At 47.9% G+C, this 27,655-nt stretch overlaps 1 protein-coding gene across 2 annotated transcripts in view; it reads left to right on the top strand.

Moving 5' to 3' along the window:
• Positions 1–12,267: 12,267 nt before the first annotated feature.
• Positions 12,268–27,655, top strand: part of LOC138641634 (unconventional myosin-Ig-like) — a 259,855-nt gene continuing 244,467 nt past the window's right edge. Inside the window, exons 1-3 of one of the 2 annotated variants that reach the window (XM_069729173.1) lie at positions 12,268–12,655; positions 26,497–26,705; positions 27,014–27,107. In XM_069729173.1, the coding sequence (XP_069585274.1) occupies positions 12,306–12,655; positions 26,497–26,705; positions 27,014–27,107 (653 nt within the window). In that variant the 5' untranslated portion in view covers positions 12,268–12,305. The remainder of the gene's footprint in view (positions 12,656–26,496; positions 26,706–27,013; positions 27,108–27,655) is intronic. The other variant, XM_069729172.1, reaches the window with a different exon arrangement.

Here is a 27,655-nt window from a genome sequence, read left to right as displayed (position 1 = left end):
CTGTATATATACACTGCACAGTACCACTCCTCCTGTCCTGTATATATACACTGCACAGTACCACTCCTCCTGTCCTGTATATATACACTGCACAGTACCACTCCTCCTGTATATATACACTGCACAGTACCACTCCTCCTGTCCTGTATATATACACTGCACAGTACCACTCCTCCTGTCCTGTATATATACACTGCACAGTACCACTCCTCCTGTCCTGTATATATACACTGCACAGTACCACTCCTCCTGTATATATACACTGCACAGTACCACTCCTCCTGTATATATACAATGCACAGTACCACTCCTCCTGTATATATACACTGCACAGTACCTCTCCTCCTGTCCTGTATATATACACTGCACAGTACCACTCCTCCTGTCCTGTATATATACACTGCACAGTACCACTCCTCCTGTATATATACACTGCACAGTACCACTCCTCCTGTATATATACACTGCACAGTACCACTCCTCCTGTCCTGTATATATACACTGCACAGTACCACTCCTCCTGTCCTGCATATATACACTGCACAGTACCCCTTCTCCTGTACTGTATATATACACTGCACAGTACCTCTCCTCCTGTCCTGTATATATACACTGCACAGTACCACTCCTCCTGTCCTGTATATATACACTGCACAGTACCACTCCTCCTGTATATATATATACACTGCACAATACCACTCCTCCTGTCCTGTATATACACTGCACAGTACCACTCCTCCTGTATATATACACTGCACAGTACCACTCCTCCTGTATATATACACTGCACAGTACCACTCCTCCTGTATATATACACTGCACAGTACCACTCCTCCTGTATATATACAATGCACAGTACCACTCCTCCTGTATATATACACTGCACAGTACCTCTCCTCCTGTCCTGTATATATACACTGCACAGTACCACTCCTCCTGTCCTGTATATATACACTGCACAGTACCACTCCTCCTGTATATATACACTGCACAGTACCACTCCTCCTGTATATATACACTGCACAGTACCACTCCTCCTGTCCTGTATATATACACTGCACAGTACCACTCCTCCTGTCCTGCATATATACACTGCACAGTACCCCTTCTCCTGTACTGTATATATACACTGCACAGTACCTCTCCTCCTGTCCTGTATATATACACTGCACAGTACCACTCCTCCTGTCCTGTATATATACACTGCACAGTACCACTCCTCCTGTATATATATATACACTGCACAGTACCACTCCTCCTGTCCTGTATATACACTGCACAGTACCACTCCTCCTGTATATATACACTGCACAGTACCACTCCTCCTGTATATATACACTGCACAGTACCACTCCTCTTGTCCTGTATATACACTGCACAGTACCACTTCTCCTGTACTGTATATATACACTGCACAGTACCTCTCCTCCTGTCCTGTATATATACACTGCACAGTACCACTCCTCCTGTCCTGTATATATACACTGCACAGTACCACTCCTCCTGTCCTGTATATACACTGCACAGTACCACTCCTCCTGTATATATACACTGCACAGTACCACTCCTCCTGTCCTGTATATATACACTGCACAGTACCACTCCTCTTGTCCTGTATATACACTGCACAGTACCACTCCTCCTGTATATATACATTGCACAGTACCACTCCTCCTGTCCTGTATATACACTGCACAGTACCACTCCTCCTGTATATATACACTGCACAGTACCACTCCTCCTGTCCTGTATATACACTGCACAGTACCCCTTCTCCTGTACTGTATATATACACTGCACAGTACCGCCCCTCCTGTCCTGTATATATACACTGCACAGTACCACTCCTCCTGTCCTGTATATATACACTGCACAGTACCAATCCTCCTGTCCTGTATATACACTGCACAGTACCACTCCTCCTGTATATATACACTGCACAGTACCACTCCTCCTGTCCTGTATATATACACTTCACAGTACCTCTCCTCCTGTCCTGTATATATACAATGCACAGTACCACTCCTCCTGTCCTGTATATACACTGCATAGTACCACTCCTCCTGTATATATACACTACACAGTACCACTCCTCCTGTCCTGTATATATACACTGCACAGTACCACTCCTCCTGTCCTGTATATATACACTGCACAGTACCACTCCTCCTGTCCTGTATATATACACTGCACAGTACCACTTCTCCTGTCCTGTATATATACACTGCACATTACCACTCCTCCTGTCCTGTATATACACTGCACAGTACCACTCCTCCTGTATATATACACTGCACAGTACCACTCCTCCTGTCCTGTATATATACACTGCACAGTACCACTCCTCCTGTCCTGTATATACACTGCACAGTACCACTCCTCCTGTATATATACACTACACAGTACCACTCCTCCTGTCCTGTATATATACACTGCACAGTACCACTCCTCCTGTCCTGTATATATACACTGCACAGTACCACTCCTCCTGTCCTGTATATATACACTGCACAGTACCACTCCTCCTGTCCTGTATATATACACTGCACAGTACCACTCCTCCTGTCCTGTATATATACACTGCACAGTACCACTTCTCCTGTCCTGTATATATACACTGCACAGTACCACTCCTCCTGTCCTGTATATATACACTGCACAGTACCACTCCTCCTGTCCTGTATATATACACTGCACAGTACCACTCCTCCTGTCCTGTATATATACACTGCACAGTACCACTCCTCCTGTCCTGTATATATACACTGCACAGTACCACTCCTCCTGTATATATACACTGCACAGTACCACTCCTCCTGTATATATACACTGCACAGTACCACTCCTCCTGTATATATACAATGCACAGTACCACTCCTCCTGTATATATACACTGCACAGTACCTCTCCTCCTGTCCTGTATATATACACTGCACAGTACCACTCCTCCTGTATATATACACTGCACAGTACCACTCCTCCTGTATATATACAATGCACAGTACCACTCCTCCTGTATATATACACTGCACAGTACCTCTCCTCCTGTCCTGTATATATACACTGCACAGTACCACTCCTCCTGTCCTGTATATATACACTGCACAGTACCACTCCTCCTGTATATATACACTGCACAGTACCACTCCTCCTGTATATATACACTGCACAGTACCACTCCTCCTGTCCTGTATATATACACTGCACAGTACCACTCCTCCTGTCCTGCATATATACACTGCACAGTACCCCTTCTCCTGTACTGTATATATACACTGCACAGTACCTCTCCTCCTGTCCTGTATATATACACTGCACAGTACCTCTCCTCCTGTCCTGTATATATACACTGCACAGTACCACTCCTCCTGTCCTGTATATACACTGCACAGTACCACTCCTCCTGTATATATACACTGCACAGTACCACTCCTCTTGTCCTGTATATACACTGCACAGTACCACTTCTCCTGTACTGTATATATACACTGCACAGTACCTCTCCTCCTGTCCTGTATATATACACTGCACAGTACCACTCCTCCTGTCCTGTATATATACACTGCACAGTACCACTCCTCCTGTCCTGTATATACACTGCACAGTACCACTCCTCCTGTATATATACACTGCACAGTACCACTCCTCCTGTCCTGTATCTATACACTGCACAGTACCACTCCTCTTGTCCTGTATATACACTGCACAGTACCACTCCTCCTGTATATATACATTGCACAGTACCACTCCTCCTGTCCTGTATATACACTGCACAGTACCCCTTCTCCTGTACTGTATATATACACTGCACAGTACCGCCCCTCCTGTCCTGTATATATACACTGCACAGTACCACTCCTCCTGTCCTGTATATATACACTGCACAGTACCACTCCTCCTGTCCTGTATATACACTGCACAGTACCACTCCTCCTGTATATATACACTGCACAGTACCACTCCTCCTGTCCTGTATATATACACTGCACAGTACCTCTCCTCCTGTCCTGTATATATACACTGCACAGTACCACTCCTCCTGTCCTGTATATACACTGCATAGTACCACTCCTCCTGTATATATACACTACACAGTACCACTCCTCCTGTCCTGTATATATACACTGCACAGTACCACTCCTCCTGTCCTGTATATATACACTGCACAGTACCACTCCTCCTGTCCTGTATATATACACTGCACAGTACCACTCCTCCTGTCCTGTATATATACACTGCACAGTACCACTTCTCCTGTCCTGTATATATACACTGCACATTACCACTCCTCCTGTCCTGTATATACACTGCACAGTACCACTCCTCCTGTATATATACACTGCACAGTACCACTCCTCCTGTCCTGTATATATACACTGCACAGTACCTCTCCTCCTGTCCTGTATATATACACTGCACAGTACCACTCCTCCTGTCCTGTATATACACTGCACAGTACCACTCCTCCTGTATATATACACTACACAGTACCACTCCTCCTGTCCTGTATATATACACTGCACAGTACCACTCCTCCTGTCCTGTATATATACACTGCACAGTACCACTCCTCCTGTCCTGTATATATACACTGCACAGTACCACTCCTCCTGTCCTGTATATATACACTGCACAGTACCACTCCTCCTGTCCTGTATATATACACTGCACAGTACCACTTCTCCTGTCCTGTATATATACACTGCACAGTACCACTCCTCCTGTCCTGTATATATACACTGCACAGTACCACTCCTCCTGTCCTGTATATATACACTGCACAGTACCACTCCTCCTGTCCTGTATATATACACTGCACAGTACCACTCCTCCTGTCCTGTATATATACACTGCACAGTACCACTCCTCCTGTATATATACACTGCACAGTACCACTCCTCCTGTATATATACACTGCACAGTACCACTCCTCCTGTATATATACAATGCACAGTACCACTCCTCCTGTATATATACACTGCACAGTACCTCTCCTCCTGTCCTGTATATATACACTGCACAGTACCACTCCTCCTGTATATATACACTGCACAGTACCACTCCTCCTGTATATATACACTGCACAGTACCACTCCTCCTGTCCTGTATATATACACTGCACAGTACCACTTCTCCTGTATATATACACTGCACAGTACCACTCCTCCTGTATATATATCTATATATATAATTGTCTAAGGGTTTTTCCGTCTGTCTGTCTTTCTCTCTGTCTGTCCTGGAAATGCCGCGTCTCTGATTGGTCGAGGCCGCCAGGCCTTGACCAATCAGCGACGGGCACAGCATGGCGACGATGATGTCATAAAGGTTGCCTCGACCAATCAGCGACGGGCACAGTCTGCCGCGAATTCGCCTCGACCAATCAGCGACGGGCACAGTATCGACGTAGATGTCATAATGGTTGCCATGGTGACGATGATGGCATAAAGGTTGCCTCGACCAATCAGCGATGGGCACAGTCTGCCGCGAATTCTGGAATCATCATTGTCCATATACTACGGGGACATGCATATTCTAGAATACCCGATGCGTTAGAATCGGGCCACAATCTAGTATCTATATATATAATTGCCTAAGGGTTTTTCCGTCTGTCTGTCTGTCCTGGAAATCCTGCGTCTCTGATTGGTCGAGGCCGCCAGACCTCGACCAATCAGCAACGGGCACAGCGACGATGATGTCATAATGATGTCATAAAAGAAGTAGAAATCCCACGGTTCTGATTCAGCGACGGGCACAGTATCGACGTAGATGTCATAATGGTTACCATGGCGACTATGATGTCATAAAGGTTGCCTCGACCAATCAGCGACGGGCACAGTCTGCCGCGAATCCTGGAATCATCATCATATACTACGGGGACATGCATATTCTAGAATATCCGATGCGTTAGAATCGGGCCACAATAGCCAACAGGTCTCGACCAATCAGCGACGGGCACAGCGACGATGATGTCATAAAGGACATAGACATCCTGCGTCTCTGATTGGTCGAGGCCGCCAATCAGCGACGGGCACAGTCTGCCGCGAATTCTGGAATCATCATTGTCCATACACTACGGGGACATGGATATTCTAGAATACCCGATGCGTTAGAATTGTCTAAGGGTTTTTCTGTCTGTCTATCTGTCTGTCTGTCTGTCTGTCCTGGAAATCCCGCGTTTCTGATTGGTCGAGGCCGCCAGGCCTCGACCAATCAGCAACGGGCACAGCGACGATGATGTCATAATGATGTCATAAAAGAAGTAGAAATCCCACGTTTCTGATTCAGCGACAAGCACAGTATCGACGTGGATGTCATAATGGTTGCCTCGACCAATCAGCGACGGGCACAGTCTGCCGCGAATTCTGGAATCATCATTGTCCATATACTAAGGGAAATGCATACTCTAGAATACCCGATGCGTTAGAATCGGGCCACAATCTAGTGTATATATATATATATATACAGGACAGGAGGAGTGGTACTGTGCAGTGTATATGTACAGGAGGAGAGGCAGCGGCCTCCTGGTATATCAGGTCGCTTCGTGCTAGAGGAAGTGCCTGATTGTTATTGTGCCTTTCCGTGCTCCCTCCAGGTCCACTTTGGTTTCTGTACGTCATATCCCCGTACGCTTCTAGTGTGTGTATGTGCTCTGCTTTGTCCCTGTACGCTTCCAGCGTGTGTGTGCTCTGCTCAGTCCCTGTACGCTTCCTGAGTGTGTGTGTGTGCTCTACTCAGTCCCTGTACGCTTCCAGTGTGTGCGTGCTCTACTCAGTCACTATGCGCTTCCAGTGCATGCGTGTGTGCTCTGCTTCATCCCTGTACGCTTCCAGTGTGTGCGTGCTCTGCTCCATCCCTGTATGCTTCCAGTGCGTGCGTGCTCTGCTCCATCCCTGTACGCTTCCAGTGCGTGCGTGCTCTGCTCCATCTCTGCACGCTTCCAGTGTGTGCGTGCTCTTCTCAGTCCCTATACGCTTCCAGTGCGCGCGTACGTGCTCTGCTCAGTCCCTGTACGCTTCCAGTGTGTGTGCTCTGCTCTGTCCCTGTACGCTTCCAGTGTGTGTGTGCTCTGCTCTGTCCCTATGCGCTTCCAGCGTGTGCGTACTCTGCTCTATCCCTGTATGCTTCCAGTGCTTGATCAGCTCTGCTCAGTCCCAGTATTCCTCCAGTGCGTGCTCTGCTCCGTCCAGGATCCTTACCCTCTGTGTGAACCCTGCTGTGTCCTGAGTCCCGGGTTTTCTCTGTGGCTGCTCTGCCCGTCTGGTCCTCGGTGAGTACCCTGATTCTCCTTGTTATCCTCGAGACACCCCCCTGGCACAAGCTATCGCGGTGTATCTCCCTCCTAGGCTTGCCCCTAACGGTCCCTGTATAGGGTTCGGTTCCACCTGGTCAGCTCGCCTGGGAATAGTCATCACCGTGATGACTCCATCCACTCCAGAAATCATAACAGAACAGGACATGGTCCCCGCAGGTGCATTGGCTGCCGCTCAGAAGGAGTTGGTGTACTTGCAGGAGAATCAGACGCGTATAATGTCTTTCATGAAGTCCATGGAATCTCAGATGTCTGCTTTACAGGCCTCTGACCCTGGGAATGCCTCCCAGCTCCAATCTCCAACAGGAGCTAGTTCAGCAGCATGACACCCAGACTCACATATTAAGTTATATGGCTTCAGTGGATGACCGTCTGCTCCCCTTTCAGTCTGCCTCCGCAACCTCTGCTCAAGCTCAGTCAGTCACGTAACCCTGATCCCTCTCTGCATCCTCCAACCCGTCTTGGTAAACCACCCCGGTATAATGGTGACCCCAAGCTGTATCGGAGTTTTTTGAATCAATGCCGCCTAGGTTTTGAATTATTGCTGCACCAATATCCCACTGAAGTGGCGTTCCTAGCTTCACATTTGGAGGGCGAGGCTCTGGCCTGGGTAATGGTTTCCTCCATCAATAGATCTCTCAGCCCGCGATCTATGGTGTCCTCTTCCGTTCCCGCACCTGAACCTATGCAGGTGGATCAGGTCAAGATGTCGGATCAGGATCAGAAAGAGAGGGTTGCACAAGGGCTTTGTTTTTATTGTGGTAGTGCCTCCATTTACTCTGTTCCTGCCCTGTTCGCCGGGAAACTCCTCCACCTAGGTCAGATAGGAGAGGCCTCCCTGGGTGTGTGTGATTCCTCTCTAGCTTTAACTATGTCCAGATAACTTCTATGAATGGGCGCTACTCGGAGTTGGTATATTTGGATTTGGGCACGGCAGGCGACTTCATTAGTCTGGAGGTGATCAAGAAGCTCCGGATTCCGATCAGGATTCTGAAGGAGCCGCATCTGATTTCCTCTGTGGATGGAAGGCTTATACAAGAAACCGTCACGAAGGTTACAGAAGAGGTGGAGTTGCAGGTGGGGGCTCTACATCGCGAGAGAATCGCGTTCTACGTCTTGCCCAATTTGTCCCATGTAATTCTTCTCAGGCTACCTTAGCTGAGGTCACATGAACCTATTCTGGACTGGCGCTCGGAACGTTCTTTGTTGGGGTCAGCACTGCCATGATCAATGCCTGCTATCAGTTCGCCCAGCCAAAATTTCTCGTCCCATCTTCGCTCCGGCCGGATTACCAGTCACTTATTGGTCATTCGCGCATGCCTTTTGCAAGAGGGAGGCGGAGAGTCTTCCCCAGCATCGGCCATATGACTACGCAATTGAACTCATTCCTGGCTCTATGCCTCCCAGAGGTAGAATCTATCCTCTCTCTCCAGTTGAGTCGCAAGCAATGTTGGAGTATATTAAGGAGAATTTGGCCAAAGGCTTTATCCGAAAGTCTTCTCCCCCTGGTGCTGGATTCTTCTTTGTCAAAAAGAAAGACGGCTCACTTCGTCCTTGCATTGAATACAGAGGGCTCAATTAAATTACCATCAAGAAGAAGTACCCACTACCACTCATTCCTGAGCTCTTTGATCGCCTATGAGGAGCGAGAATCTTAGTACTAAGCTTGATCACCATGTGGCCTACAATTTGGTCTGTATCCGTGCTGGAGATGAGTGGAAGACCGCATTCAACACACGGGATGGGCACTATGAATATTTGGTCATGCCCTTCGGTCTCTGTAATGCTCCTGCAGTGTTTCAGGAGTTTATAAATTACGTCTTCCGGGATCTCTTGTATTCCCGCGTTGTGGTGTATCTCGACGACATTCTTGTCACTAATCCGCAAGGGAGCTGATCCCAGTGATTGGTCTTCGGAGGCCAAGGAAGCCTTTCTGACTCTGAAGCAAGCCTTCGCACGAGCACCAGTACTTCATCACCCAGACACTAATAGGCCATTCATTCTTAAGGTGGATGCCCCTCCACAGGGGCTGGGGGTTTGCTCTCCCAGAGGTCGTTTTCTGGTCGTTTGATCACTTGTGGATTCATCTCCAAGGCATTTTATACTTCAGAACACAACTATTCTATTGGTGACAGAGATCTACAGGCCATCATATTAGCATTGGAGGAGTGGCGGTATCTTCTGGAGGGCGCTTTACATCCATTCATAATTTTCACCAACCATAAGAATCTGGCTTATATTCAGTTGGCCCCAAGCCCAGTAGTCCCTGTTTTTCACCTGTTTTGCTTTTGAGCTTCACTTCCGGCCTGGCGAAAAGAACGTTAAAGCTGACGCGCTGTCAAGGTCCTTCCAGTCGGCTAATATTGAAGAGGAACCATCCCACATTATTGATCCCTACAAAATAATCTCGGTGGCTCCCCTGAGGTTTGCTACCTTACCGCCGGGTAAGACATTCGTCTCAGAGAATGACAGGGAGAGGGTTCTGCACTGGGGCCACTCATCTAAAATTGCCGGACATGCAATCTCTCTCTCGCCACTATTTGAGGGCACCCCTGCGCCAGGATGTCAAAGAATTTTCTGCCTCCTGTCCTTCCTGCGCCGGGTCAAGATTCCGAGACAACAACCCTCTGGGGTCCTGCATCCTCTTCCCATGCCTTCGGTTCCCTGGTGGCATATTACCATGGACTTTGTCACTGCTCTTCCTCGCTCCATGGGTTGCACAACTATTCTGGTGGTTGTGGATCGGTTTTCTAAGATGGAACTCTTTGTCCCGCTGCCTGGTCTGCCCTCAGCTCCCAAGTTGGCAAGAATTTTTATTCATCATATCTTCAAATTCTATGGTTTCCCGCAACACATAGTGTCAGATAGGGGAGTCCAATTCACCTCCCGTTTGGGAGAGCTCTCTGCAAACTTTTGAACGTGACTTTAGACTTCTCTTTAGCCTATCATCCCCAGTCCAACGGTCAGGTGGAGCGGATTAACCTGGTCTTGACCTCGTATCTCCGCCATTTTTCTAATGCCCACCACGACTATTGGGTTGACCTCCTCCCTTGGGCCGAATTTGCATATAACAATTACTCTGGTGAGTCTTCTACCAAGTCGCCATTCTTCATCGTCTCTGGTCAACAACCCAACCTGCCTCTTCTGGTTTCCCCTGGTTCCAGTGTGCCGGCTGCCTACTCCTGTCCTTGGAATTCTCTAAGATTTAGGAGGAGACCAAGGATGCGCTTGTGAGGTCTTGCATAAGGATGAAAAAGCATGCTGACAAAAGGCATTTGGATGCTCCTCCTTATCAACCCGGCAATATGGTCTGGCTTTCTTCCAGTTATATCCATCTTAAGATTCCCTCCTATAAATTGGGTCCTCGCTACATTGATCCCTTTGAGATCCTGGCTCGAGTCAATGACATAGCCTACAAGCTGAGGTTGCCTGCCTCGCTCCATATCTCCAACTCCTTCCATGTGTCTCTCCTTAAACCTGTGATCCTTCACCGCCATCATTCTTCTGTTGGTTCTTCTCCACCACCTGTTAGCACTGATAATGTTTTTGAAGTAAGAGATAAACTAGCCAGGAGAAAGGTTAGGGGAGAACCTTCTTCTTAATTGATTGGAAGGGGTATGGGCCTGGGGAGAGGTCATGGGAACCACGGGAGAACATCAACACTCCTCATATCTTGAGGAGATTTATTTCCAGCATTAAGACAGAGGGGTGTAAGGGAGTTACTATTACTGCACACAGAGATACTCGCATTGCTTCCCAGGTCCCTCGCCACGTCCCGCCTTCTCTTTCGGGTCCTCAGCCGCGCTGGGGATCCCGTTCCCGCGCATGCACGTTAGGCCGCTTGCCTCGCGGTTGCGTGCACTCCCTCCTTCTTTATGATGCCGGGTTGTACTGACCCAGAAGCGCTGTCCTGCCTGGGTAGCGGCCCCTAGGTATATCAGGTCGCTTCCTGCTAGAGGAAGTGCCTGATTGTTATTGTGCCTTTCCGTGCTCCCTCCAGGTCCACTTTGGTTTCTATACGTCAGGTCCCCATACGCTTTCAGTGTATGTGTGCTCTGCTCAGTCCCTGTACGCTTCCAGTGCGTGCGTTCTCTGCTCAGTCCCAGTATTCCTCCAGTGCGTGCTCTGTTCCGTTCAGGATCCGGTACCCTCTGCGTGAACCCTGCCGTGTCCTGAGTCCCGGGTTTTCTCTGTGGCTGCTCTGCCCGTCTGGTCCTCGGTGAGTACCCTGATTCTCCTCGTTATCCTCGAGCTGCCCCTCTGGCACAAGCTATCGCTGTGTATCTCCCTCCTAGGCTTGTCCCTAAAGGTCCCTGTATAGGGGTCGGTTCCACCTGGTCAGCTCGCCTGGGAACGGTCGTCACCGCGATCCAGTGGGTCCACTCCAGGAATCATAACACTCGGACTGGCTGTCAGCTCTCCTGACTTGAGCGTGACGGCTGCAGAGAAATACATAAAGCTGTTACGCTCAGGTCAGGAAACCCGACAGCCAGTCTGAGGATTGTGATGCGATCCTCACGCGAGTAATTCATCTGTCTGACTATCCCTAATACAGACACTGAGAACTGACTGGGCTGACAACCTCTCATGCGATATACAGGCTCTTGTCAGCAGTAACAGATTAGCTGACACTGTAGCATAACGCATGTGGCGTCTCCTCTATGTACATCAGGTTTGAAGCTTTCATCATGTTTCCGGAATGATATCATAACTTCAGCAGGATGACCTCATCACACTTCAGATATTATTGGTGTTACTTTATTTGATTATTGAAAGCTTTGTAGACTTTTTTTTGACTATCCAATAATTCGGAGTACTTGATAATTCGGCAACAATCAGGTCTTATTGATGAATAATAGATTTGTTCTGGTATTTTCACATTCTTTCTATTTTCTTCCTGTTTCTTCATGTTCCCCTTTATCAGCATCCGGCACCGGTGATTGGTGAGCAGAGAAAGGCCTCAGAAGAGAAACTGAATTGCGCTGGTGCTATCACCATGCCCATGGGTCATCCGCTTCATCTGTGGTCAATGACAGTCAGCTGTAGACGTCCGATGTCACCGAGCCGGCACAGAGAGCTCTTAACTTCCCTTCTAACGTCCCCGCCTGAAACCGCAGCAGGAAGCCACCGACCTGTTCTCGCCTTCGCTCCATCTTCCTCTACACTTCAGTCACTTGCAAGTTTGACTCCAGACTTCATTTCACCTTACTCACACCCCGCTATCAGGTGGGTGCCCATCTTCTCTGGTGGTATGGCGGAGCAGGAAAGCTTGGAGTTTGGGAAAGCGGACTTTGTTCTCTTGGACAACGTCGCCATGAAGGACTTTATGGCAAATCTTAAGCTAAGGTAGGTCACAGGGAAACTCATCTAAGGAGGCAATTATATCTTAAAGGGTTTGTAGAATGCTTGGAAGTATATCTTATCCATAACTTCCTCATCACTGGAGTCCGAGCTCTGAGACACCAACCGATCTCGAGAATGGGGCTCTGAAGAGCTCTGTCTGAATGGAGCAAAGATCAAGTAAGGAAATCTCTGCTCCTTTCATTCTCCATGGGACTGCCGAAGATAGGCGAGTACAGTGCTTGACCTCGGCTCCATTCATTTGGGGTTTTGGAGAGCGCCAAATCTTGGGAGTCTCAGCTGTCAGACCACCATTGACCAGGAAGGTATAACCTTCCATGACTAAGACAAAAGGTCCATGGTTCCCTTGAAGACCACCCAAATCTGTGCACAGAGGGGAGCTCATCAAATAAATTAATGGATATGATGTTATCCTTATTTACCCATCCATATTTATCTGCTGTGCAGCATAGACACAAAACATAGCCAAGTAATGTGCTACTCATTAGCTGAACCACGCTGTGCACCCAGCTGCTGATGCGGAGACACACCCAAAAATCTGCCTGACAGAGGAATTCAATATCTAGAAATAAGGTTTATTAACAGTCGGACTAAATCACACATATCATCTGTAGTACATCTGCCATATCAGCATGTGGAAGGGGGTCTTCATAAACAACTTCTTCCAGCATGCCCGTACTACACACTGTTGTGATGGTGAGACATTACCAGTGACTGCTCTGTTCCCCATCATTTCAGTATCAGCAACATGACATGTAAGCAAGAGTTAAATTCCAGAGCTGCACTCACTATTCTGCTGGTGCAGTCACTGTGTACATACATTACATTACTGATCCTGAGTTACATCCTATATTATACTCCAGAGCTGCACTCACTATTCTGCTGTTGCAGTCACTGTGTACATACATTACATTACTGATCCTGAGTTACATCCTGTATTATACCCCAGAGCTGCACTCACTATTCTGCTGGTGCAGTCACTGTGTACATACATTACATTACTGATCCTGGGTTACATCCTGTATTATACCCCAGAGCTGCACTCACTATTCTGCTGGTGCAGTCACTGTGTACATACATTACATTACTGATCCTGAGTTACAACCTGTATTATACCCCAGAGCTGCGCTCACTATTCTGCTGGTGCAGTCACTGTGTACATACATTACATTACGGATCCTGAGTTACATCCTGTATTATACCCCAGAGCTGCACTCACTATTCTGCTGGTGCAGTCACTGTGTACATACATTACATTACTGATCCTGAGTTACCTCCTGTATTATACCCCAGAGCTGCGCTCACTATTCTGCTGGTGCAGTCACTGTGTACAAACATTACTTTACTGATCCTGAGTTACATCCTGTATTATACTCCAGAGATGCACTCACTATTCTGCTGGTGCAGTCACTGTGTACCTACATTACATTACTGATCTTGAGTTACATCCTGTATTATAATCCAGAGATGCACTCACTATTCTGCTGGTGCAATCACTGTGTACATACATTACATTACTGATCCTGAGTTACATCCTGTATTATACCCCAGAGCTGCGCTCACTATTCTGCTGGTGCAGTCACTGTGTACATACATTACATTACTGATCCTGAGTTACATCCTGTATTATACTCCAGAGATGCACTCACTATTCTGCTGGTGCAGTCACTGTGGACATGCATTACTGATCCTGAGTTACCTCCTGTATTATACTCCAGAGCTGCACTCACTATTCTGCTGGTGCAGTCACTGTGTACATACATTACATTACTGATCTTGAGTTACATCCTGTATTATAATCCAGAGATGCACTCACTATTCTGCTGGTGCAGTCACTGTGTACATACATTACATTACTGATCCTGAGTTACATCCTGTATTATACTCCAGAGATGCACTCACTATTCTGCTGGTGCAGTCACTGTGGACATGCATTACTGATCCTGAGTTACCTCCTGTATTATACTCCAGAGCTGCACTCACTATTCTGCTGGTGCAGTCACTGTGTACATACATTACATTACTGATCTTGAGTTACATCCTGTATTATACTCCAGAGATGCACTCACTATTCTGCTGGTGCAGTCACTGTGTACCTACATTACATTACTGATCTTGAGTTACATCCTGTATTATAATCCAGAGATGCACTCACTATTCTGCTGGTGCAATCACTGTGTACATACATTACATTACTGATCCTGAGTTACATCCTGTATTATACCCCAGAGCTGCGCTCACTATTCTGCTGGTGCAGTCACTGTGTACATACATTACATTACTGATCCTGAGTTACATCCTGTATTATACCCCAGAGCTGCACTCACTATTCTGCTGGTGCAGTCACTGTATATTATCTGTATCCTCAGAAATGAGAATACAGATAATAAATGGGAAATGTTTAAGAACATCCTAAATAGGCAGTGTAAGCGGTTTATACCTTGTGGGAATAAAAGGACTAGAAATAGGAAAAACCCAATGTGGCTAAACAAAGAAGTAAGACAGGCAATTAACAGTAAAAAGAAAGCATTTGCACTACTAAAGCAGGATGGCACCATTGAAGCTCTAAAAAACTATAGGGAGAAAAATACTTTATCTAAAAAACTAATTAAAGCTGCCAAAAAGGAAACAGAGAAGCACATTGCTAAGGAGAGTAAAACTAATCCCAAACTGTTCTTCAACTATATCAATAGTAAAAGAATAAAAACTGAAAATGTAGGCCCCTTAAAAAATAGTGAGGAAAGAATGGTTGTAGATGACGAGGAAAAAGCTAACATATTAAACACCTTCTTCTCCACGGTATTCACGGTGGAAAATGAAATGCTAGGTGAAATCCCAAGAAACAATGAAAACCCTATATTAAGGGTCACCAATCTAACCCAAGAAGAGGTGCGAAACCGGCTAAATAAGATTAAAATAGATAAATCTCCGGGTCCGGATGGCATACACCCACGAGTACTAAGAGAACTAAGTAATGTAATAGATAAACCATTATTTCTTATTTTTAGGGACTCTATAGCGACAGGGTCTGTTCCGCAGGACTGGCGCATAGCAAATGTGGTGCCAATATTCAAAAAGGGCTCTAAAAGTGAACCTGGAAATTATAGGCCAGTAAGTCTAACCTCTATTGTTGGTAAAATATTTGAAGGGTTTCTGAGGGATGTTATTCTGGATTATCTCAATGAGAATAACTGTTTAACTCCATATCAGCATGGGTTTATGAGAAATCGCTCCTGTCAAACCAATCTAATCAGTTTTTATGAAGAGGTAAGCTATAGACTGGACCACGGTGAGTCATTGGACGTGGTATATCTCGATTTTTCCAAAGCGTTTGATACCGTGCCGCACAAGAGGTTGGTACACAAAATGAGAATGCTTGGTCTGGGGGAAAATGTGTGTAAATGGGTTAGTAACTGGCTTAGTGATAGAAAGCAGAGGGTGGTTATAAATGGTATAGTCTCTAACTGGGTCGCTGTGACCAGTAGGGTACCGCAGGGGTCAGTATTGGGACCTGTTCTCTTCAACATATTCATTAATGATCTGGTAGAAGGTTTACACAGTAAAATATCGATATTTGCAGATGATACAAAACTATGTAAAGCAGTTAATACAAGAGAAGATAGTATTCTGCTACAGATGGATCTGGATAAGTTGGAAACTTGGGCTGAAAGGTGGCAGATGAGGTTTAACAATGATAAATGTAAGGTTATACACATGGGAATAGGGAATCAATATCACCATTACACACTGAACGGGAAACCACTGGGTAAATCTGACAGGGAGAAGGACTTGGGGATCCTAGTTAATGATAAACTTACCTGGAGCAGCCAGTGCCAGGCAGCAGCTGCCAAGGCAAACAGGATCATGGGGTGCATTAAAAGAGGTCTGGATACACATGATGAGAGCATTATACTGCCTCTGTACAAATCCCTAGTTAGACCACACATGGAGTACTGTGTCCAGTTTTGGGCACCGGTGCTCAGGAAGGATATAATGGAACTAGAGAGAGTACAAAAGAGGGCAACAAAATTAATAAAGGGGATGTGAGAACTACAATACCCAGATAGATTAGCGAAATTAGGATTATTTAGTCTAGAAAAAAGACGACTGAGGGGCGATCTAATAACCATGTATAAGTATATAAGGGGACAATACAAATATCTTGCTGAGGATCTGTTTATACCAAGGAAGGTGACGGGCACAAGGGGGCATTCTTTGCGTCTGGAGGAGAGAAGGTTTTTCCACCAACTTAGAAGAGGATTCTTTACTGTTAGGGCAGTGAGAATCTGGAATTGCTTGTCTGAGGAGGTGGTGATGGCGAACTCAGTCGAGGGGTTCAAGAGAGGCCTGGATGTCTTCCTGGAGCAGAACAATATTGTATCATACAATTATTAGGTTCTGTAGAAGGACGTAGATCTGGGGATTTATTATGATGGAATATAGGCTGAACTGGATGGACAAATGTCTTTTTTCGGCCTTACTATGTTACTATGTTACTATGTTACCTACATTACATTACTGATCTTGAGTTACATCCTGTATTATACTCCAGAGATGCACTCACTATCCTGCTGGTGCAGTCACTGTGTACATACATTACATTACTGATCCTGAGTTACATCCTGTATTATACCCCAGAGCTGTACTCACTATTCTGCTGGTGCAGTCACTGTGTACATACATTACATTACTGATCCTGAGTTACATCCTGTATTATACTCCAGAGCTGCACTCACTATTCTGCTGGTGCAGTCACTGTGTACATACTTTACATTACTGATCCTGAGTTACATCCTGTAGATCTTTTATTATAAAAATGAAAAACATAACAATAATAATAGCAGAAAACATAACAAAAATATTAGCCAGAAAATAAACAGTATACTGAACACTGGTCCAGCCGCTCATTCTCTCCTCTCACACATATTATACAGTATATACAGAATAAACTACTTTGACCTTCTGGTCCGGTCACCAAACAAAATAATAATAACAAATAAAATAAACAATGGCAAACAAAAACTATATACATGAACTTTTTTTTTTTTTTTTTTAGTTTTAAATAAAATAACTACAAATTACACAAATATATACAATACTAAGCTATCCTTCATTCCCAACCCCCCGCACTGACCTGAGAGCTGGTCCTGCGTCTCATGCCTCAGTCCAGGTCCAACGTCCATAGGCCAGATCAGGCAGTGCCAGTTTTCCTCCAAACAGCCCAGTGTCCTATAGTCCCACAAGATAATCCCACCTCCCCCCTTTTCCCACCACCGAACCTAACACCTACACCCAATTCTATATCCCTATATACAATATATACATTATATACAGCAGCACACACCACAATAATTACAAATCACAAAGCCCAAGTTCGGCGCCTGCAGCCCTACATCACTGTATAATGATCAAACAAAACAAAAATCTACAGTGTCAGCAGCAGCCCACCACCAGGAAAGGAGATGACCAGACTAGGGCACACTAAAAGAAAAGCCCCTCCAGAGGAGAGCGGCCCTCCGTGCGCCCAGTCTCCCATACTCCAGAGAGCGCACCTTCACCAGGTCACCGAGTATGGTCCTAAACACATCTTCCACTGGGAGGATTTTTCGTTGCGTCGATACTAAGCACCGTGCGTTCCACGTGTGATACCTAACCACTGCGCTAACTAGAAATAAGGTGCAGCGGTCCCGACCACCAAGGTCTCCGAATGCTCCATAGGCCCATTCCGCATAGGAGAGACCGGCCAGCCGAGACCAGCCAATGAAGGCGCCCACCCTGTTGTACACCTCTGTGTTGAAGGGACAATGAAGCAGGAAGTGGTCCATGCTTTCCAGCAAGGTACCACAATGCTCCCGAGGACAATTCCTGTCCTCAGAGCTCCTACACTTCAGATTGTCCCTCACACACAGTTTCCCATGGAAGCAGCGCCAAGCTAAGTCCCAAAACTTCGAGGGGATCCTGATAGAATTCAAAAGATGCAGACCCACCCCAAGATCCCGACTTGGGCAGTCCCTGAGCGCCAGAGGCCTCTGGAAATGGGTCAACAGAACCCTATTGTCAAGGAGTTTCCTTGGCAGAGTCCTGATCTCCCACATTCCCAGACCCCACCGACGAATTACCTTCCGAACCAAGGTAGCGTAAGCCGGAAGATGTCCATGCGGTGTGCGAAGATCCTTCACTTGCCCTCCTGTCTCCCATTCCTGGAAGAAAGGCTGAAACCATCCCCTACAGGAGAATACCCACGGAGGAGCCCTCTCTTTCCAGAGGTTTGCGATATTGATCTTAATGAAGGTATCCACAAGGAATACCACAGGGTTGACCATACCCAACCCTCCTAGTCTCCTCGTACGGTAAGTAACCTCCCTCTTGACCAGGTTCAGTCTATTCCCCCATAACAGTTGGAAGAACAAACTGTAGACCCAAGTCCAGAGAGATTCCGGCAAGATGCATACACTGCCCAGATAAATCAGTAAAGGGAGCAGGTAAGTTTTGATCAGGTTTACCCTTTCCCTTAGGGTCAAAGACCAACCCTTCCATTGGTTCACCTTCTGAGTGGCGATCTCTAGCCTGCTGTCCCAATTTTGTTTGGGGTAATCCCCCTGGCCAAATTCGATGCCAAGGACTCTTGCAGAGACTTTGGGTCCTGGAAGGGTGTCCGGGAGATCAAAACCAGGATCTCCTCCTCCCAGCCAGAGACTCTCACACTTATCCCGGTTGATCTTGGACCTGGATGCCTCCGAGTAGCGATCTACCTCTGACATCAGCCACCCTGCCTCCTCATGAGAGGAAACAAACACAGTGACATCATCAGCATACGCCACCACCCTCAGAGTGGCTTCCGGTGCTGCCTGGTCCATCCCAATCCCGGCCAACGGTCCACGCTCCACCCTCCTAAGAAGAGGGTCAATCGCAAACACGTACAGCAGCGGGCTCAAGGGACAACCCTGGCGAACACCGGACCCAACATCAAAAGAGCTGCCAATCCAACCATTCACAAGCGGGAAACTCTCTGCCCCACTGTACAAGGTCTTAAGCCAATCAACAAACCCCCCCGGCAGGCCATATCTCAGAAGGACGGACCAGAGATACTCATGATTAACCCGATCAAACGCTTTTGCCTGGTCCAGTGACAGCATGTACCCCTTCCAGTGACCAGCCCTACCCTGCTCCACTGCCTCTCGGACACAGAGCACAGCACTAAATGTGCTGCGGCCTGGAACAGAGCAATGCTGGGCCCCCGAAAGGAGTCGGGGTGCAAATTTCACCAGCCGATTAAACAGCACCTTTGCCAGAACCTTCCTGTCTGCATTGAGAAGCGCTATCGGACGCCAGTTCTCAATGCAAGACGGGTCCTTACCCTTTGACAAGATGATCAGAGCAGACCTCCTCATTGACTTCGGCAGAGTGCCCGAGGAAAGACACTCATTGAATACCTCAGTCAAGAGGGGAACCAAAACGTCCTTAAAGGTCTTATAGAATTCAGATGTTAAGCCATCTGGACCAGGCGATTTTTTGGGGGCAAGCCCTTCAATCGCCAACTGAACTTCCTCTTCCCTGATCATTTCTGTCAAAACGTCAAGAGAGGGGTCTACCCCTGGTTCGGGGACAGCTTCAGCCAGGAAAGCCGACATCTCATCCCAATCAAGATCACTCTTCCCCAAGAGGTGCGAGTAGAAGGATCTGACAACCTCCAGGATCCCTGATCTGGATCGCCTCAGGGACCCCGTAGTGTCGACCAGTCCTGTAACCACTTTACTATTCACTGACATCTTGCAGTTTCTGTAAGGGTCGGGCGAGCGGTACTTCCCGTAATCCCTCTCAAAAACCAAAGATGCGTGTCTATCGTACTGACACCTCATAAGCAAAGATTTCACTCTGGAGATCTCCTCGCGGCTACCTCCAGTTGAGACAAGATGCTCGAGTTTCCTCCTCAGACCCTGATACAGGCGGTACCTGCTCAGACTCCTGAGGCTCGAGAGCTGGCGGAAGAATCTCGCCACCCTTTCCTTGAACATCTCCCACCACTCTGACTTACTACTACAAAGATCCAGTAATGGTACCTGGCTCTGAAGAAAATCCTCAAAGGACTGTCTTATCTCCGCTTCTTCCAAGAGAGATGAATTGAGCCTCCAAAAGCCTCTTCCCATCCGGAGGGTCTCTGTAACATTCAGAGAAAACAAAATTAAACAGTGGTCGGAGAACTCCACCTCAACAACAGACACTGCTGAAGAGACAGCTTCCTCCTTTAAATAAAACCTATCTATTCTGGACCTACAGTTACCTCTATGATAGGTGAACCCCTCGTGGCCTGGGGTGTGCCGAATGTGGACATCCACCAGGCGAGCCTCACTAGCTATACTATTAAGGGGCGACGCTATCATAAGTCAGCTTGTCTCTGGAACCTCCTCTATCTCGGGGCCTCGTGACAGCATTGAAGTCCCCTCCAAAGACAACCTGCCGACTTGTAAAAAGGTAGGGCTTGATCCTCATAAAGAGACACTTCCGGTCCCACTTAGATTGGGGACCATAGATGTTAATGAGCCGGAGCTCTTGTCCCTTCATGAGGACATCTAAGATCAGGCACCTCCCCATTTCTAACTCAATAACCCGTCGGCATTCCACCGGTGCGGTAAAAAGGACCGCCACTCCGCTATACGGCTCGGCCGCAAGAGACCAATAGGAGGGCCTGAGTCTCCACTCCCTCTTAGCTTTAAACACATCTGCCATGTTTGGCAGCCTGGTCTCTTGCAAAAAGAAAATGTCAGCTTCAACCCGGCTGAGAAAATCAAAGGCCGCAAATCTAGCTGTATTTGACTTTATGCTGGCGACATTAATGGACGCCAGCGTCAACGGAGTGGGTACCGCCATCATTGGTGATTGAGTTAGATGGCTTTCTTTTTCCCACTCCCCTTATCCTCTGCCTCAGAGGAGGAATCCTTCCCCCTCTTTAATGACAATGAAGTATCCATTCCCACGTGTTTTTTATTTTTTTGGTCCTCGTCTCCGGACTCTGGGCCAGTCCCTCCCTCCAAGGATCTTACATTCCCAGAAGGAGGAGACTCGGCGTCCCCTGTGAGCCCCGCCGAAGCCAGAACCTCACCCTCAGCTTCCTCCTCAGAGGAAGAGATGTTTTCAAGGGCTTGGAACCGGTTAGAAAGACCAACCAGAGGGGAGTCGGTTTTTCCTTCCTTAGGTACCTTGGTCAGAGCGGGAGAAGATGTTTTATCTCCCTTCTTTCTCTTCTTTTTGGTGCCGAGCTTACGCTTGTCCTCTAGCCACTGCCTATTATCCTCATCCATACTTTCATAATGGGAGGACTCTGAGGCAGTGGCACTTTCCTCCCTGTGGATCCTCCTGACCTCCTCATCCAACTCATCATCCCTCGGGGCCTCAGCAGCAAGACTGGCATCCAGAACAGGGGCCGCCCCAGTAGTACGAGGCTCGCCCAGCTCCCTATCCTGTCTGCGCTTGTCTAGACGCCTTAGCTGGGCAGGCGTCTTTTTATTGCTTTTCTTCCTTGGCCCTCAGCTCCTTCACCCCTGCTAGTCCCTTCCCCAGCAGAATCAGCCTCACGGCTTTCTCTCACCGGGGTCACGACTGCATTAGCGAAGGAGCGAGGACAACGGCTGAATGGGTGACCTAAGTCACCACACAGGTGACACCTAATCTCCACACAAGATGCAGCAAGATGGCCGATATCCCCACACAGTGCACACTTCTGCACAGTGCAGTTTGCGCTGAAGTGTGTGGGGTCGCCGCACTTGTGGCAGAGCTTCGGTTGCCCCTGGTAGAAGACCAGGATACGATCCCTACCCAGGAAGGCAGATGATGGTATGTGGGCAACCGTACCACCTGAACGGCAAAGTCTCGCCAGCCGGGCTCATTTTTTGCCAACTCATAGTTCGACCAGAAGAGCTCCAGCCCCTCTGGCCGAACAAAGCTGACATCAAAATTAGGTGTGGAATAGGGATGTATCAAGGCATAGATGTCAATCGCACTGAAGCCCATCCTCAGCAGGAGCTCCACAACTTTAGACCTTGGAGGACACGCATCATTGCCCCTCCACTGAAGACGGACCACATTCCTACGCACACTACCCGGCCCGGCTGTTGGGAGGGACCACACTGTATCCCCCCCTCTTTGCTCTCGGAAGGCCCCGAGGCCATGCCTCTCTATCCAGAAGGATAGATCAACCTCTCGACCCTCTACCATTAGTGATCTTTCCCCCTTCTTTAGAGCCTCCAGGAGACGCCGTTGCAACATGCCGTCCCCAGAGCCCGGAGATGAGGAGGATGCCCTATTTCCCCCGGAGGTGACAGCGGCATAACTCCTGACAGGCGCTGCCACCACCGGGGGGGCAACCGGACCAGTGACCACATCCACACCAACAGCATCACTATTACCCACCTCCATAACCCCCTCACCCTCTACCAAACCAGCAACCACACCACTAGACAAAGAGTTTTCCTCATCCATACCCACCACCACATTCACTCCTGCTGGACCAGTGACAACAGGGGGTGACATTTTGACCTCCGCATCATCAGGCACAAGGGGCTGATTCTCCTCCACAGAACTGGAGGTGACCTCACCCCTGGTCTTACGTGTGCCCTCCGCATCATCAGATGATATTTTCCGCTGCTTTACTGTTACCAGGCGCCGCTGATCTTTCGCCACTGTGGGGCGCCGCTGATCCTTTATGTCAGCATCTTGTTGACCAGCAGCGCCAACACAGAACAGGACTTTGGGAGGAGGACCGGAACTCCCAGCCCCAGCAACCCCCTCACACTGCCGCCGCTCCTCAACTAAGTGATCAGCGGCAACAGCATTCAAGGGCACCGAGGCTACCGGAGCTGCCCCCGACACTGGGCCGCCCCCCCCTCCCACTGAGGAGCGCACCACAGCATCGTGGCCTGATCGTTTGCCCGCCGCCGGGCCGCCCTCACTGTCCAGGCTCTTGGCTGATGCACCTGCTGCTACATCCCCGCTACTACAAGCAGAGACGGAGCTCTGCGCCTCATTACCGTGCTCTGTAATCTCCCCGTGCCTTTGCACCGGATCCACAGCAGAACCCGGGCTGGGCTAGGCAACGGGGCTTATACAGCGAGCTGACCCTGCAGCCGACTCAGGGGGTACAGGGAGGGGGGCATATACATAGCTTACCGCTTCCTGCAGCTTAGGTTTGATCTTCTTTACCTTTTTCTTCTGGCCCCCAGGTGCCTCCTCTGGTAAATCATCACCAAGATGGAAGTTCTGAAGGCACACTGGGGACTCCAGCAGCTTGATCTCTGCCATTAGCGCCCCTCCCTGGCCGATGTCACTGTCCTCCCCAGAGCCAGCAGAACTGCGACGAGATGTCATCGTCGCCTGTCCAGCAGGGAGCTCGCTGCACGTGGCCTCTGAGTGACTAAGAGGGCTGCCAGGTGGAGCTTTCTGCTGGTCATCCTCCTCCTCATCATCATCATCCACTTGGCACTCAGGCTGCAGCCCCATCTGCCTTTGCTCTCTGTTATCAGCCATTTCCCTGAATCGATCTTCATTAATAAGTTTTTCCTTAAACGGTCCACTTTTTTCTCTTATGAAAGCTTTTCTGACTTCAAGCTCATTGATGTCCACTTTCAGTCTCCTTACCTCCGCCTGGAGCTGATTCTTCCTCGGTTTGGAGGAACTTGCAGCTTTGTTGCTTGTGCAGCGCAGCTCCTCCCGGAGTCTCATCAGTCTCTTGCTAGCATCTTCATACTCACGGAGGTGGCTCATGACCCGGGAGGCATAGGTGGTCACAGACTCCTGGGGACCCTGCAGCGCCCAACCCTCCTCGGTGAGGTCGGCCTCACCTCCGTGAGCACTCAGCTTTCCTCCAGAAGGGCCGCCATCTTGCATACTAGCAGGCTTCTCCTCCATGGAAGCCTTGCGGCTTCTCTGGGTCTCTGCAGACCTGGGGGGAGTAGGAGCCACATTGCTGCGACTCCTGGTGGAGCGTCTCACCCCCGAATCCTCTGATGTGCAGGCTGGTTGCTGGTTCCTTCTGCCCCCCGCCAGCCTTGGCTCCCTCACTCATCCCAGGAAACCCACTCCCTCCCTGGGTAAGAGAGAGAGCAGGTCCCCAGGTGGAGAGATGGTGGTTCTCTGGAGCTCAGGAGCACACTGCAGGTTCAGCAGCGACCGCACCCACAATTAGCACAATGAGAAGCAGCTGAGCAGAGCTGCACTCACTATTCTGCTGGTGCAGTCACTGTGTACATACATTACTGATCCTGAGTTACATCCTGTATTATACTCCAGAGATGCACTCACTATTCTGCTGGTGCAGTCACTGTGTACATACATTACTGATCCTGAGTTACATCCTGTATTATACCCCAGAGCAGCACTCACTATTCTGCTGGTGCAGTCACTGTGTACATACATTACATTACTGATCCTGAGTTACCTCCTGTATTATACCCCAGAGCTGCACTCACTATTCTGCTGGTGCAGTCACGGTGTACATACATTACTGATCCTGAGTTACCTCCTGTATTATACCCCAGAGCTGCACTCACTATTCTGCTGGTGCAGTCACTGTGTACATACATTACATTACTGATCCTGAGTTACCTCCTGTATTATACCCCAGAGCTGCACTCACTATTCTGCTGGTGCAGTCACTGTGTACATACATTACTGATCCTGAGTTACATCCTGTATTATACACCAGAGCTGCACTCACTATTCTGCTGGTGCAGTCACTGTGTACATACATTACATTACTGATCCTGAGTTACATCCTGTATTATCCACCAGAGCTGCACTCACTATTCTGCTGGTGCAGTCACTGTGTACATACATTACATTACTGATCCTGAGTTACATCCTGTATTATACCCCAGAGCTGCACTCACTATTCTGCTGGTGCAGTCACTGTGTACATACATTACTGATCCTGAGTTACATCCTGTATTATACCCCAGAGCTGCACTCACTATTCTTCTGGTGCAGTCACTGTGTACATACATTACATTACTGATCCTGAGTTACATCCTGTATTATACCCCAGAGCTGCACTCACTATTCTGCTGGTGCAGTCACTGTGTACTGTGTATGAAAGGCTCACTTGGTTGCACAGAGAGGTAGACACAGGAACACTGTCTCTTTAAATTATTAACCCCTTAATGACCGCCGATACGCATTAAAACGGCGGTCGTTTGGGGTCCTTACTCCTGATCGCCATTTTCTATAACCCATCGGGGGGGATCATCTGTGACATGAACCCCTGGCGATTGCTCCTTGTCGGTGAATATCATCGAGTGCCGAACCGTCTCCTATATTGTCTATCTCTCTGCGGTCTATTATCTCCCCGTGTAAGAGGCCGTCACATCCCAAATATGTTTTCAGCATTACATATTTCATTTCATGCATAGACGTGGGAGCAGGAAGCTCTGCCTGGTGTGATAATGACATGTCTGTGTACCCAAGCTGCTTCTTATCAGTGAGACCCCCAGCTCACAGAAATGGAGCACAGGATACAGAGCTTAGATACAGCAACTCAGCGGACAGCATCATGCATGGTAGATTGAGATCAGGGGCTGACGTACCATTGGTGCAACCAGTGCAGCGGCATAAGGGCCCCAGAGATCGGGGGGCGCATCCAGCTCCATAGCAGATATAATTGTGCATTCTGACAACCTATTGGGCTGCTAGGGGCCCACATACTGTTCCTGCACAGGGGCTTCTGTCTGTATCTGCTCCTGCCATAGATACTGCAGCTCACCAGACAGTACTACACATACCAGGGATACCTCTCCCATAGACCCGGGAGCTGACGATCTGTATTCACCTCTCTGCAGGTTTCAGTGTGGCAGGATCTACACTTATATTGGCGAAGTTGTCGTGTCTGTCAACCCTTATAAGCACATGGAGCTGTACGGGAAAGAAATGATTGAATATTACCGCGGGAGAGAGCTGTACGAGAGGCCCCCACATCTCTACGCCATCGCAGACGCCGCATACAAAGCCATGAAACGCCGAGCAAAGGACACGTGTATTGTTATATCAGGTACCGCCGCCCTGTAGGGGGTTATTCATTGCTAAAATCTGGGCTCAACTCGAACTTTTTAAAGTTTCATAGATGAACTGAATCGTGGGAAGACTCCTATAAAATATAAGTGTATAACTCAGTACTAAAGAGATTATTTTCTTGTTTAACATTTCCTAAAGAAAGTATAGTGTCTTCATGTTCTTCTTCCCGTCTGGGGGATTAAGCGGGTCTTTGTTCCTAAATGTATAACAAGCCATAGATGTTATAGTAAATATTACAGCTGAAGTCTCAGATAATCATAGCAGAACTTTTATTTCCTTCTATAGGAGAGAGTGGCGCAGGGAAGACTGAAGCTAGCAAGTATATCATGCAGTACATTGCTGCCATAACCAACCCCACACAGCGAGAGGAGGTGGAGAGGCAAGTGGAAAAATAATTGGGGGAATCCACAATCTTTCAGTTCCTTATATCAGAGGCATATACCTACATCCCATAAAGACGCCAATTATAATGGTGCATTTTATTTTTAGAGTGCTGATGGTCTGCGCATCAGGCTCCTCATAATGGCAAAACACTGCTGTGAAGCAAGGTTATAGATCCCATTACTGTTCTACAATCTTCATCTGATACAGGATTGATTAGTAAGATCCATTCATAGCCAAACATTATATTGGTACATCTTATGTTTAGCATGCTGATGGATGCACAAGCATGCTTCTGGGATTCAAGATTTCAACATGTTGCTGTGAGGCGTGGTTGTAGATCCCATCATGGTTCCACAATCTTCATCTGATACAGGACTGATTATTACGATACATCATATTCATACATTTTAATTGTGTATATTATCTTTAGAATGTTGATGGTCTGCCGGCATCCAGACTCATAAGCTATGTTCACACGTTGCAGATTATATGCGTTTTTTTTCCGCCGCGAAAACGCATGCACATGCACAACACGGCCCATTG

This window comes from Ranitomeya imitator, chromosome 6, assembly GCF_032444005.1.
Source record: "Ranitomeya imitator isolate aRanImi1 chromosome 6, aRanImi1.pri, whole genome shotgun sequence".
Lineage (NCBI taxonomy): Eukaryota > Metazoa > Chordata > Amphibia > Anura > Dendrobatidae > Ranitomeya > Ranitomeya imitator.
Note: the sequence above shows the minus strand (reverse complement) of the source record. Positions and strands in the feature narration are given on the sequence as shown.